This window comes from Balaenoptera musculus, chromosome 6 (assembly GCF_009873245.2).
Source record: "Balaenoptera musculus isolate JJ_BM4_2016_0621 chromosome 6, mBalMus1.pri.v3, whole genome shotgun sequence".
In the NCBI taxonomy this organism is placed as follows: domain Eukaryota; kingdom Metazoa; phylum Chordata; class Mammalia; order Artiodactyla; family Balaenopteridae; genus Balaenoptera; species Balaenoptera musculus.
Genome location: NC_045790.1, coordinates 41108091 through 41123608, shown reverse-complemented (window position 1 = coordinate 41123608; position 15518 = coordinate 41108091). Strand labels below are relative to the sequence as shown.

Sequence of the window (15518 nt, the reverse complement as noted above, 5' to 3'; positions counted from 1 at the left end):
TAACTTAAAGATGTTGAAAGATTCCCAAAATGGAATAGTTTCCATAATATCCCTTTATCTGGAATCCCCAAATCTAAAAAAGCTCTTTACAGCAAAACCTAACCTGACCTGAACTGACATGAGGCTATTTAATTACCTTACCTAGTGTGACTGTTCATACTTTTTGCTGCAGAAGTATATTCATCTACCTGATATCGGGTTGCTGCCTCAGACCTTGTCATGAAAGTTATATAATAATCAGTATATACACTATATTACTTTTCTAAAATTCAAAGAATTCTGCATTCTAAAACACAACGGCCTAGGAGTTTTATATAAAGGATTGTGAATCCATAAATGCATATTGAATGCAATTAATATGCAGTTGAATTTAAATTGATGATATAGGTGGAAAACTGTACATTTATTTTATCTGCCCAGATTTGCTTAAAGTTTGTTTGCCATAGTTTTATTTGTATATCTGAATTATATTCCACATAAGTAGAGAGGTGCATTCTAAATTTGATTTATACCTACTGTTGGTTTAACTATGAGTATTTTTTTAATTGTGATAAAAAACACACACAATTTACCATCCTAACTATCTGTAAGTGTACAGTATGGTAGTGTTAACTATCTACACATTTATGCAGCAGATCTCTAGAACATATTCATCTTGCAAAACTGAAACTTATACCATTGAACAACAGCTCCCCATGTCCTCCTCTTGAGCTCCTGCTAACCACACTCTACTTTATGTTTCTAAAAGTTTGACTATTTTAGATACCTCATATAAGTGGGATCATGCAATATTTGCCTTTTTGTGACCACTTTAGTTCACATCATAATATCCTCAAGGTTCATCTGTGTTGTGACACGTGACAGGATTTCTTTTTAAGGCTGAATAATACTCTGTAGTACGTACATACCACATTTTCATTATTCATTCATTTGTTGGTGGACATTTAGGTTATTTCCACCTCTAGGCTATTGTGAAATCCTGCTGCAGTGAATGTAAGTGTGCAAATATCTCTTCAAGATCCCATTTTCAATTATTTTGGATGTATACAACTATGAGTGTTTTTACATCTTTATTTTCTTTTTTCTATAAGCTGAAGAATTTTATGTTTAATTATTTCATCTAAGAAACTTCTGTTTTGTGTTTTAGACCATAGTTTTAAATTTTTCATTTTCTAAGGTCAATATTAATTCAACAAGTTTTTGCCTCCTTTAAGCTATCTTTGTATAATGGCTGTCGAGAAACATACATTTTTTTAAAAGGGTAAATATCAATACCAGGAAATGAATTCAATAATCAGGACTTTGTATTCCTTTCATACTTTTATACTTTGTGTTTACATTTCTTTTAAAAACCTAGTCATTGTATTTTCTCCAGAGATGTAGAATTAAAAAAGAATGAGAACTGGCTTCAATGGAGATAAAAATCCGGTTTGTTACTTTGATAAGGATTTTACTGAAAATTTCCCTTTTGAAGTTTGCATTATCTGACCCCTACAATTAATTTCACTTAGTCAGTTATTTTTAAGTGTTAATTTAAGCCAAGTATATAAATTGTTCTTCCTCTCTTTCCTTAACACCATCCCCCACAAGAAACTTTTTCTATCTGGAAATCACCATAAGAGGTTTATAATATTCTGGTTCATCTTTCAGAGATAATGAATTTTACATTCCCCTTTTGTGAACTGCCTCCCTTTGACCCTTGAAGTTATAACTGGAACTCACCTGATTTTCTTAGTGTACTGTATGCTTCTTAATGGAGCAATATCACTCCCAAGGGGGCAAAATTACTTCTTGGGGGGAGGGTAAAAAAATTTTTAGATACTAACTATAAAGGTGTGTGGCCCTCCAAAGGGTCACTGTACATAAACAGATATACATCTGTAATATAAACAATTCATGGGAGGTGACTGGGAAAACAATAGTCTACAAAAGACTCCTTAGGGGGACAGTAATGAAAAAAAAAAAAAGGTTAAGAAACACTGATAAACTGCATGAGTAAAGAGACAAGGAACCTGTCAGCAATAGTTTTTATTTATATTTTTGGAAAGGAAACTCCAGGGAATAAACAAATGCGCTGATGGCAGAATATTTCAGGAACATTTCCCCAGGTCAAAGTGGTTCCTTCTGAGATTTTGCTACTATGTACACACTACTTGGTAAACTTTGCAACTTCATAGCATATCAGAAGGAACTAGTCTGCATCCTCTTCCTGTCTCTTCTCTTGGAGAAGCTTTTAGCTTTTCATGGGGTCCTGTGGTTAAAGGAAGATAAACTTTACCCTGTACCAACCAACCATTTTCTCCCTTTCTCTAGGAAAAGCAGTATATATAGTTTAAAAATGTATTTCCCTAATATATCTTTAAATTAAACTTGTAGTTAGATTTATATAACTTTTCACTGAACAGCCAAAATATACAAACTCAGTACATTTCCCATTTAGAGCATTGAAACACCATAAGCTTCAGTGACTTTGATTCAGCACTTTGATTCTCAACTATTTCCAACCCTAGTAGAAATATTAATCCAACAAAACAAAACCCTCTCAACATTTCAGTCCATATATTGATACATCTTTTAAAATAACATATAGTCAATGTGGTTGAAGGAAATGTTCACATTTAATTATACCAACTTAGGACAAATTTGGTTGGTAACAACCTCCTTTCTTAAATCAATGTCTTTTGAAGCTTTTTTTTTTTTTTTTTTTTACTATTTGGTATTTTATACTCTATGTGATTTTTGTTATATTCATAAGTAGAGAGTTGCTCAATTCTTGAACATGATATTTTTATTATAATGTCACCTTCCAGGTATATTTTAATCTTTCTGATTTCATAGGTAGAAGAGGAAGGTTTAATAGCAGCTTTGTATTGATTTTTCCATTAGAAAATCTGTATAGGTAATAAAACTTAAATTTATTAAGTCCAAGTAAATTTTGCTAAATCTTACGTGAAGAAACCAACTTACTTACTCATTGCCTGCCCTGTATAAGAGAGACATCCTGGTAAGAAGGAGTGCCAAAAATCTATGTATAAACTCTAACCAAATCCTAATCTGACTACTGAAATGTGTATGCATTGAGTAGGCTTTATGGGACCTAGGAAAAAGCAGCAGCTAGAAGTTGAAAGAACTGAGTACAGAGATTTAAGATGCTACCCACTCCAAAGGAGAAAAGTTTAGAGATTTATTTAGTTCAGCAAAGTTAATTGCTTATTTATAATATATATCAGCACTTTTCAAAGGAGCAAAATACAAAGTCTCTACAACATGTCATTTAAAATGTCCATTATACCATAAAAATTTACATTTAGTAAATTTACTAAATTTACATTTAGTAAAAATGAAGAAAGAAGAAAATGTGAGTCAAGGGGAAAGGCAGTCACTACACACTGAACCTGAGATAATCCAGACGTTGAAATGAAAAGAAAAGGACTTTAAATGTTTATAAACATATTTAAGGGCTTGAGGGAAAATAAAATCATAGAAAATGAACAGATTGGAGAATCCTACAGAGAAGTGGAAATTACAAAAAAGAACCAGGTGAAAATTCTAGAGTTGAAAATATAACTAAAATGAAAAATTCACTGACCTTAATAGAAGATTGAGGACAGCAGAAAAAAAGAATCAGTGAACTTAAAGATAAATAAATAGAAATTATCTAATCTGAAGAAGAAAAAAGAATGAACAGAGCCTAAATGACCTGTGGGACAGTTTCAAGCAGTCTAATTTACATGTAATTGTAGTCCCAGAAGGAGAGGAGGGACAGAGAATGGGGGAGAAAAGATAGTTGAAATAATGGCTGAAAATTTTCTGAAAATTTGATGAAAAACTTAATTGTACAGATCTAAGAAGCTCTTTGAACCCCAAACAGGGTTAATGTAACAATTCCTTACCTAAGCACATCATCATCAGACTGCTGAAATGCAACAATAAAGAGAAAACAATGAAAGGAGCCAGAGAAAAATAATATGTATACACAGGGTACAATATATCCCACTATGAGATTAAATTTTATCATAAAAATCATTCTGAATTTTGTATTTTACTCTGATATATGTTACTTTAATATAAAACTCTTCTACCCCTAAATCTAAGTAATTTAAGGAAGATGTTCATATTTGGCTTTTGACACTCTGAAATACCACTGTTTTTTTGAGGGTATTCATATTCCTACTTTAAACTAGAGGAAAAGTGAAGGTAAAATGTTCTAAGATGACAATGCATCACTGTATGCCTCTACAAATAAGTAACTACAGGATGTATTGGATTATTCCCATGCCTATCCCTGGGAACACAGAAGAGAAGAAACTGGCCAAGGCAGGTTTGAATCCAGATTTCTTCGTCTAAATATACAGGATATATATTTCAATTCCATTTAGTATCTGTTTTTTGAGTTAGCTGAAATCAGATTTTATTTTGGTAGCTATAAGGAAAGCAGAACAAAGGATGATGCCTGGGGAAAGAAGCCTGAAGTAGCAAAATTGACCAAGTGTTACTGTTCCTCTTCCCACAACTCACTGTTGCTCATTGAGGAATCTTTGGATCATAAAGTAACATTTGCTATTGTAAAAAATGAACCTTTCATAAAGGTGATAACAATATCACTCAGCACCAAAGCTTGACTGGCTGTTGACCTTGGGCAATAATTACCTTTCTAAGCTTTAGTTTCCTCATATAATAAAATTTACCCTCGCCCAGGGCTATTACGAAAAGTAAATCTAATATATAAAGCCAGGCACATTCCAGGTTCTCAGTAATATTGGTTTCCTCTTAAACCTTTCTTTCCCTTTAAAACAGAGACTTTTAAAGCCAGCATCACAAAGTTAAGAAATCTCTGAAATAGAGAAGGTAGGTATTATATAATCCTACCAGAATGGAATATTTTTTAAAATACTGTTTTCTGATTATAAATGCAATTCATATTCATTATAGAGGATTTAGGAGATATAAGCAAGCATAAATAAAAACTAGAAATACAATCCCACTATCAAAAGTTTATTACTATTAAAATTTTAGTATCTTTTTAGTCTTTTTTCCATATTTTATCACATCTTGGAAAAAAATAAAAAGCCTTTTCCGAATATTCTCTGCCCAGCTATTATCCCTCTCTTTCAAAGGTTTCACAGTCAAATTTCTTGAAACCTTCATATCACTCTTGATTCCATTTCTTTCTGTGAAATCTGTTCTCAGCAGATACATCCAGGTTCTCCTGGTCAGTAAATTCAACACATATTTTGCCATCTTTTTTTTTAAATCTCTAAGTAATATTCTGTACTACAGACCACTTCTTTATTCTTGAAATATCTTTTCCCCGTGACTTCTGATTTTTCTCTTATTTCTTTGGTCATTTCTTATTCTATATGGATCCTTCATGTTAATTTATTTTTAAAATTTGGTATTCTTATAGGTGCAGTCATGAATCCTTTTCTGTTGATGATCTGAACCACTCCTATGGCTTGAGGTGCCATCTCTATGCTGGTGGTTTCAGAATCTGTATCTTCAGAGCTCACATTTTTCCCTCTGGGTTTTAGACCCATATTTCTATATATGGACATCTTTACTTATCTCTGTTTGGATGTTTCTGAGGTATCTCAAACTCAATAAATCCTAAATCGACTTCAGTGTATCGTAAATCCCTCCAACAGATAAAATTTGTATGTCCCTCTGCCTACCCTCCCATACACTCAGTTATTCAAGTTGGAAACAGGATTCCACATTTTCTCTCACTCAACTACTGTATCCGGTCAATTGCCTGTTTTGTTAATCCCAAATCCCTAATATTTCTTTAGTCCCTTCAGATCTCTCCTGCACTGTTTCTTCATTTATTTTTATCTGACATAACTGTATATTTTATATATATAGTCTTCTTCCACTGGAGTATAAGTTCTTTGTTCGTTGCTATATTCCCCATGCCTTTCTATTTGCCTGGCACATAGAAAGCATTTATTTAATAAATATTGGGTTTTTTAAAAGATTTTTTTTGATGTGGACCATTTTTAAAGTCTTTATTGAATTTGTTACAATATTGCTTCTGTTTTATGTTTTGGTTTTTTGGCCATGATACATGTGGGATCTTAGCTCCATTACCAGGGATCGAACCTGCACCCCCTGCACTGGAAGGCGAAGTCTTAACCACTGGACCGCCAGGGAAGTCCCTAAATATTGTTTAATGAAAAAAAATCCCCACCAGTCTAAGATTTCTTGCCTAGATCACTGAATCAACACTTAACTGATCTTCCTGCACATAGTTATGCTATTTCAATTAATTGTCCACATGGCAACTAGAGAGAACTTTCTAAAATTTAATTATGTTACTCTCTGATTTGAAACTCATTGATGACTTGCCATAGCCCTTAGCATAAAGTCCCAACTCCCTATCTTGACTTAAGCCCTTCATGAACTGAAATCCTTCAATTTTTCAGTTTTCTCTCCTACCACCATCCACTTGAACTTGGGTCTAGTCATACTGAACTTCTCTTATTTGTGCAAAGGTACCATGCTTTCTTACCTGTAGACTTTTTTGCACATGTTGATTATTTTCTCTGGAACACTCACTTTTTCCTTTATATGGTTGATTCCTAATCCTTAATGCCTTAGTTAAAAGGCATGTCTTCAGAGAATTCTTCTGACCAATACCACATGTTCTATGGTACCCTGTATTACTCTTTTCATAGTAGTTATCCAGTTTACTGTAAATGCTTATTCAATTTCCTAATTTAACCTCTAGAATATAGCTCCTCAAGTGAAAACAATGATGTCTCTGTTGATTTCCATTATATCCTCAGCACCTGGCACATAGTAGATGCTCAATACTTTTGAAAGAAAGAAACACACACACACATACACACACACACAGGCAATCTTCATTATTTATGGATTGTGTATTTGTAAACTTGCTCTCTCACTGAAATTAATTTGTAACCCCAAATTCATATTTGCAGCACTTTCACGGTCATTTGTGAACACATGCAGAGGTGAAAAATTGGAATTCAAATTTGAAAAATTTGAATGCTCGAGTTCCCAGTGGAGGCTGATTAAGGCAGCACTATGCCTTCCTGCATTAGTTCTCATACTATAAACAAGAATCCTTTTCATGGTATATTATTTAATGTCACTTTTTTTTTTTTACCACACTTCTGTGTGTTTTTGCTAGTGCTTTTGCTATTTAAAATGGCTCCCAAGTATAGTGCTGAAGTGTTGGCTAGTGTTCCTCAGCGCAAGGCTGTGATGTGCCTTACAGAGAAAATATGTCAGTTAGGTAAGCTTCATTGAGGCGTAAGTTGGCCTTGAGTTCAATGTTAACAAATCAATAATATATTAAATAAGATATTTAAAGAGAAACATACATAAAACAAGGTTATGTATTAGTTTGATGATAAAAGTATCATCAAAGTTGATAAAAGTATCGTGACCAGAGACTCACAGAAACCTAATCCTGTATTTCCCATAGGAGTTCAGTATTTGCTAACTCAATGTTTACAATAACTTTACAGAATATAACTACCACAAATAATGAGAACTGACTGTATGTGTACTTATAAAATTTTGCTCATAACATTTCATAACTTGATTTTTTCCCCACATAACTGTGTGTATATGTCATGCACATATTAAAAATGATGAATCTTTATCTCATGTATTATTAAGTAAGAAAAAGAACTATGTGTGTTCTTACATGTTTGTATGAGAATGGAGACAAATGTGATTAATATACAACAGGTTATGTTGGTTACCTGGGGGGTGAGTAATTTTTTAAAAATTTATCTTTGTATTGTCTCACTAGTTGCAGTGAACGCATGTTTCTTGTGCAGATACTCTTGTAACACATGATTTTTAATGATTGCATTTCCTTTTGTGTAAGGAATAAAATTTCGACTAATTATGGCCTTGAATCTTCCTGCGTTTCAGATAGTCAGCGTCTACAGTTGGATCTACAAAAAATGGAGCTACTGGAAAGTAAAATGACTGAGGAACAACAGTCTCTAAAAAGCAAAATTAAGCAAATGATAACTGATCTGGAAACATATAATGATTTGCCAGCTTTAAAATCATCAGGTGAAGAAAAGAAAAAGGTAAATGGTAACAGTTCTATGAAATTGTAATTCAAGTTGGTTTTTTCTTGATTAATTTTAATAATATATGTATTTTTTTTAATTTATAAAATTTATTATTTTCAGTTGACTGATATATAATCTAAGAAAAAATAAAGAAGTTTACATATATAGTAGGAATATAGAGTGATTTAAGTTTCAAAACAAAAGACAAACATTGAAAAGCAAGCAATAGGGTACTTCAAATATAAACTTTGTTAAATGCAAATTTGATTACGCTATTTCTCTACTTAAGACTTCTCAGTGGCTTTTCATTGCCATTTACATTAATTTAAAGTAAATCTGGGGCTTCCCTGGTGGTGCAGTGGTTAAGAATCCACCTGCCAATACAGGGGACACAGGTTTGAGCCCTGATCGGGGAAGATCCCACATGCCGCGGAGCACCTAAGCCCGTGCCCCACAACTACTGAGCCTGCGCTCTAGAGCCCGCAAGCCACCACTACTGAAGCCCGCGCACCTAGAGCCCGTGCTCTGCAACAAGAGAAGCCACCGCAATGAGAAGCCCGTGCACCGCAACGAAGAGTAGCCCCCGCTCTCTGCAACTAGAGAAAGCCCGCGCGCAGCAACGAAGACCCAATGCAACCAAAAATAAATAAATTAAATTTTAAAATTTACAAAAAAATTAAAAAATAAAGTAAATCTGGTGGAGTACAAACACATATGACAGCCCTAATGAGTTATTATTAATATAGTTAATAATAATTTAGTTTATTATAATTAAAAGGATATTTTTACAAACAGGTTTTAGAGTAATTATAGCCTTGGTAGAATTTTATCAGAATATTATTGAAATTGTTTAAGTCAAATGCTGTTTATATTGGTTTACTAGGTATCTGCTAAAGCCTGTTATTTACTTCTGTTTGGATCTATCTAGAAATTGCATCAGGAGAGAACAGTATTATCAACCCGCAGAAATGCCTTTAAAAAAATAATTCAGAGACTAAACACAGAATATGAGACACTAAAAACACAATTGCAAGAAAACGAGACACATTCTCAGGTAAAAAGAAAAAGAAAAGACTGAAATTCATTTCTATTTTTAGGCTATCTGGCCTGTTCTCTTGATCTATATTTTCACTCCCAAAGTAATCCATTCCTTTTTTTTTTTTTTTTTTTCACCTGCTTTATTTACCTTCCAGATTTTCTGGCTTTGAAGATAACTAGATTCTGTATAGTCTCCACTCAGAATGAATTTACTCCTGCTTTCCTGACTTCTATAAACCTATATCGAAGGCCAGCTCTATGCTAGGCACTGTTCTGGGCACAGCCATTATGGTAATGGCTTTTAAAAATTTCAAAAGTAAAGTGTTTTTAATGCAGAAACTTTAATACATAAATGCTGCAGATAACAAAAATGAGCCGTAATGACTAATATCCCACCACCCAGGAGATGATTCTGTGGATATGAAGACAGATATTTCTAGTCTATATTACTATGTTATGTGTACACTTAGTTTATACATATACATACATAAACATTTATTTCTGTATATTTATAGAAATGGTACCATATTGTACCTATTCTTTGGAAACTTGTTTTTCATTATTAACTATACATCATAAATACTTTACCTTGTCAGCAGATTTTTTTAAAATATGATTCTATATAATATTTGACTATATGGATATAGCATAATTTACTGAGTCAATTCCAAATTGTTGGACATTTAGGTTATTTCGCATTTTCAAACTATTCAAATAATGCTATAAAGAGCAGTACTGTTCCTGAATTTCTTTATTTACATCTCTGATTATTACACAGGATGCATAGATAAGCCCCCTTTTCATATCACTCATCCTGTTGATAATTACCTGAACAAGGTCCAAGGTCTTCTACATTGAGAGCTCTCTCTAAGGGCAGAAATGATGTCTCTTTCCCTCACTTTCTCCCCAGCACGGTGCTAGTGGTTGGCAAGTAATAGGTGTTCAATAAGTATTTGTTGGAGGATTAAATGAAGCATGCGTGTCATATACAAAATCAGTAATTATGGTCTGATAAAGGTTGGTCATTCTCACATCTAATTATCTACGTTAGCAATTTGCAACTATGATTTATTAATGCTAAATGCATTAAATTTTTTCTTCCTTCGTGTACTAATATGATGATGATAGACAACCATCATTAACATTTTGGTATAATATCCTTGTAAATTTTTTTTCCTTTGCAGTTATACACCCTTAATTATATTGTTTTTACAAATAATGAAATCATTCTATGCATATGCTCTTTAAGCATTTGTTTTCTTAAGTGTTTTCAGGCGCTTTTTTTGATGATATTTTTATGGCATCAGCTATTTCATTGTGTGGATGTACCATTTTAAAAAAAGATAAACCTTATATTCTTCTTGAAAGGGGTGGACTCTCATCAAAGTTTGCCACAACTACTAAAAGCTTAGAAGTCACTAATTTACATATTTCAAATTTATTCGTCAGTTACTCTGTCTCTACTTTGTAATATACAGGCCTGGATATAAACTTGTGAATAGCAAAATTATCCTAGTCTGTTTAGAGTGGGAATGGATACTGGAGAAGAAACATAAGAAAAAGTTTATGAGGCCATTGTTTTATGGTTCATAGGAAAAAATACTGATATTTCATATGGATTTTTGGCCCTCCTCTTCCACTGAATGGATGATTTAAAGAGGAAAACATTTGACAAACACAATTTCTTAGAGCCAGTCAGTGGCTACCTCATTTATTCCCACATTAAGTGCTAATCTTATTCGTAACCCCACGTACAGGAATTTGTAACATAAACCACAATTTACAATGCTTCTCTGTATTATTTGTTGCTTTTTGTGAATCCCAACTGTTTGAATCACATCCTGGTCTCTCTATCTTTTGCATTTATATACTCAAAAACTGGCTTTTGAGATCTGTAATTTTTACAATAGACCTTTTTTTTTTTGAGTGGTTATTGATTTGAAATCATTTAAACACATTTATATTGGAAGAAACTGTAAAACTCCTAGAAAACATAGGGGAAAAGCTCCTTGACATTAGTCTTGGCAACAAGTTTTTTATTATAACACGAAAAGCACAAGCAACGGAGGCAAAAATAAATAAGTGGGTCCACATCAAACTAAAAAGTTTCTACACAGCAAATGAAACAACAAAATGAAAAAGCAGGATGGGAGTAAATATTTGCAAGTCATACGTCTCATAAGGGGTTAATATCCAAAACATATAAAGAACTCATAACAGACTTTTAAAATAAGTTGCAGGAAATAAAAGACAGATGTGTGCTTCATGACATCCTTGGAGCTTTAAAGGCAAGTAACTGAAATAGATGTATAATATAGAAGGAATTTGACCATCTGACACAGTGTTGCTTTTATATCATTATTCATGTAGCACTTAAGGGGTCTGCTGCATTATAAGGCCACCCCTTTGTATGAAACAAAGAGGAAAAATTTGGTACTTGACTTTGCAAAAGGTTATTAGAGATTTATTGTCAAAAAGTGCTGACTGCTTCCTTAAGTCCATCTTAACTTCAAGGCTCTATCAGGGGAAGCTAGATCTGATTTAGTAGCATTAAGTCACAGCACATACAGTTCATATAATTAATTAGTTATGATTCATCCTAATATCTAGATTTATCTCTTTGGAGGAAACAATGGGATGGATGCTACATTAAGACTGAACTTATGCCCTGAAAATAATTTTAACATGAGATTAGAAAGAAATATTAATAATGCTGTTTCAATTATCAGATTTTTTTAAATGATTATTACTTCTTGGAAATGTCCAGGCACAACATTATTTTAATGTTTCATTTTTCAGACTGTCCTTTGTTTAGGAAAAAAACTATGTGCATCTTAAAAAAGAAAGACCATAACCCAGAGTTACAAGGTTAATTAAATCAGAAAAACAATTTAATTCTATAACAGTAAAATTGTCTTTGGAGGAAGCAACCATCAATATAATATCCACATTAGCTTCCTGTTGATGCAGAAATTATTGTAGCAGTGCCAGCTTTTTACCAGCCCTCTTATAATCTTCACACTGCAGCTCTGCTCTTATCACAGCCTGTGGAATTAGACAGGAAATTTAGCCCTGGAAATAAGGAAGTTTCTCCTATATAGCTGAACCTTTGCAGTATTAGAATATATAGTACTTTTGTGGCATTAGACCTTCAGGTTTCAAGGAGAGATTCCTATCATGTCCAGTTCTTCTTTTTTAAGTTCTTTTAGGAAAGGGAAAAATCATAAATTGTCTTTCAGTTGGTGTGTTCATTGGTATAATAAATAATTTCCAATTTAAGTAAACAGAGTAAACCTGTTGTCAAATTCAGCATTGTATTATTGTATTTACTGTTATTTAATTTTTTTTAAATTTCTTTTTTGTCTATCATGGCTTTATCTCAATAAAATGCAGGGAGTTGAAAAGATTTAAAATTGGGGGTGTTTTTTTTCTTATTGTCTCAAAGGGGTGTATAATTGTTTTGAATATGGGCACTGGTTAACATTTTTCTTTTGTGTTTTTAGCTTACAAATTTGGAGAGGAAGTGGCAACACCATGAGCAAAATAATTTTGTGATGAAAGAATGTATCCTTTAAAAAACTGCGAATGAGCTTGACTGAGTGATTTTTTTTTTTTAGGAATTTCTTTAAAGACTGAAATGAAATTCAGTTCAACATCAAATACCTAATATGTACAAAACACTGGCTAAACTTTGTGGGAAGTAAATGAATAAGACTTAGTTTCCATTCTATGATAGTGTGTGTGTGTGTGTGTGTGTGTGTGTGTGTGTGTGTACACCAAACTAATAGAAAGGAGACTGTACAGAGCCATAGTGTGGCATAGTGACTAAGTGCACAGGTTTTAGAGTCAGGAGATCTAATTTTAAATATTGACTCTACTACTTATAGGTTATGGACTTTGGACAGTTTACTTAATTGTTTAAACCTCAATTTTATCATCTCAGTTACAGTTAATACTTCCTTCTCATGGAGTTGTTGGGAGAATTACATATAACCATATATATGTATATACGTATATATGTATGTATAGTCATTTGTTGTTATTTTTGATGCTGTACCTTGGATATCTGGGCAGCAAAGGGAGAGATAAACCAAGTAGTGTCATGAGAAATTTGACCTTCAAGCTCATCTGTGTTTCAGCCAATTCAGCTTCATCTACCAAGATAGTACTATGTCCCATCTTATTTCTATCAAGATGGTTCTTATATTCAATCTTCTTGCTTGTCTTTTTGTATGGACATAGAAGGAAGCAGCTGCTGAGGACAAGTATTGTGGAGTTGTAAGAAACATTTCCCCAAAGGTTGTTTCCTAGTCCCTTTTTGACCTATTTACGGACATCTCTGCTTAGAGAACTAGATCCTGATTCACTGGTTGCATAGGTTCTCCTCTAGGACACTACTGAACATCAGCTCAGGGCAGCATGGACCCCAGCTTACCTCCAGATGAGATGCTTTAAGGGCTTTATTCCCAGTGGTTGTGCAACTTATTTTAAACGCAGAAGATTCCCATTCACAGTATGATAAAGTCCAGAATTCTGGTTTTGTGCAACATAAAGTAGATGATTTTGAAACAGAGTGAAGTCTAGAGACTTGCCTGAAATTCTGTGTGGTACTCTAAAGGACATAGTTCTTCTGAACGTTGAATTGTTCTACGACCAGATTAAGATTGAGATGAATAACATGTTAACTCTAAAAAAGATTTTATACCATAGGTGAACTTTTTTGAAACAAGTTTTGCCTGGCCTTTTGGGTTTCAATTGATGCTTAATCTGTTTTTTTTAATAACTATTCTAATTGTGTTTTTTTGTGCCATCTTCAGTTTTCAATAAGAAAAATACTAGTACAGTTTGGGTCCTTTCTGAGTCACAAAATTAGATTAATATTTGTTTTGATAATGTTTCCCCTTAACTCATGTAATTAGTCATAGCAACCAAGAGTCAAGAGAGTGATTACCGGCCAGTTATGAAGAATGTGACCAAGCAGACTGCAGAGTATAATAAAACCATCATGGATGCTCTACATAGCATGAGCAGAAACTGAGTCTGAACCAACTACAAGTCTCTATAGAAATATCCTCTTGCTGCTAAACTTCATACATGCCGGATGAAAAATAATAGCTTACCCTTGAAGAGTTTTACCTAAAATTTTTGAATGTTACAATTTTTGTGGCCTCTTTGAAGTGTGAAATTTTAAATAGTATAATAGTTTAATAAATAGTTTACTTATAAAAAAGTATCATCTCCTTTTACATTTGTATTTGTTTTGCATGGGTGATAAAATGTCTCAAAGAACCAGGAGATAAACAAACCAAAAGTGGCCATTGTTACTCATTTAGTTGGTATAATACATTTATGGCAGCACATGAGATCATCTTTTCATATGTCAAGCCTAGGAGGGGTGTATGGAGTATGATTCTGATTTAACACTTATCAACCTTGCCAATTTTTGCTTCTAGAAAAAGTAAGAATAGAAGGGAGATATTTAGTTTTGAGCTTTACTTCTCAAATAGGGTATATTTGATGTGTTTTAAGACATATAAAGTCACATGTAAATATATAACATTTTTTATATATCAGTTATTCCTAAAGATTTCGAATTAAGACTTTTAATCTTTGCATTTTTAAAATACTTTCTCACATGTAAATATTTGCTAGGAAAAACATGAAATTTTAAAGAAATGTTGTACTTATGGTCGGCTCTTTTGGACTATGGCTACTGCTCTTCATTTCCACCGTGGAGTATGCATTCTCTCTTTAGTACTATAGGAGGACTTAAGTAGATTAATTTATAAGCATTGCCAGAACATTTGAAAGGAAAAGGTGGAAGAAGTAGAATTGTGTTATAGGAATCTGGGAGACATTATGGTAACTAAAGATGTATCCTCTCTTTTGGGCAGGAATGAGTCACCTTGGCCAGCATAAAATATTCCTTAAAACTATCCTTCCTTTGCTCTGATCTCATGTTCATCAAGTTATTCTTCTTCTCAGTATTCATGAAACACAAGCATATTAGTCTCTTTTTTAAAAGGCTTTATTGAGATACAATTTATATACGATAAAAATACCCACTCATGTTGCTTTCTTCAAGTAAATATTTATCATTAAATTATTCAACTTTAGTTCTGTGTGAGTTTAGGTAGAGGGGTGAACATTTTTGAGTTTGATTAATTCTGAGTTACTAGTATGGCTGAAGATCTTGCACAGTGATAAATTCATTTAGGTGGCATTTGTAAAGTGTGTCCTTCAGATCCTGAGTTCCTCAGATTTTTAATAAGTGTTATACCACCAAAGGATTCATAGTGAAAGGAATTTGGGAAACATTATTTGAAACAAAGGTAAATTGTTTTCTTTCTTCTTGACTGCTCAGAACCCTTAATGTGCTAATGTGCAGTAAGTTCAAGAAGAGTATATACTATTAATATTAGA

At 33.1% G+C, this 15518-nt stretch overlaps 1 protein-coding gene across 5 annotated transcripts in view; it reads left to right on the top strand.

Moving 5' to 3' along the window:
* Window positions 1–14320, top strand: part of IFT74 (intraflagellar transport 74) — a 79671-nt gene extending 65351 nt beyond the window's left edge. For 3 of the 5 annotated variants that reach the window (XM_036856850.1, XM_036856849.1, XM_036856852.1), the window contains 4 exons: window positions 7909–8072; window positions 8986–9111; window positions 12599–12659; window positions 14015–14292. In XM_036856850.1, the coding sequence (XP_036712745.1) occupies window positions 7909–8072; window positions 8986–9111; window positions 12599–12659; window positions 14015–14133 (470 nt within the window). In that variant the 3' untranslated portion in view covers window positions 14134–14292. Of the gene's footprint in view, window positions 1–7908; window positions 8073–8985; window positions 9112–12598; window positions 12660–14014 lie in introns of all 5 variants that reach the window. The other 2 variants (XM_036856848.1, XM_036856851.1) reach the window with 2 other exon arrangements.
* The last annotated feature ends 1198 nt before the right edge of the window (window positions 14321–15518 follow it).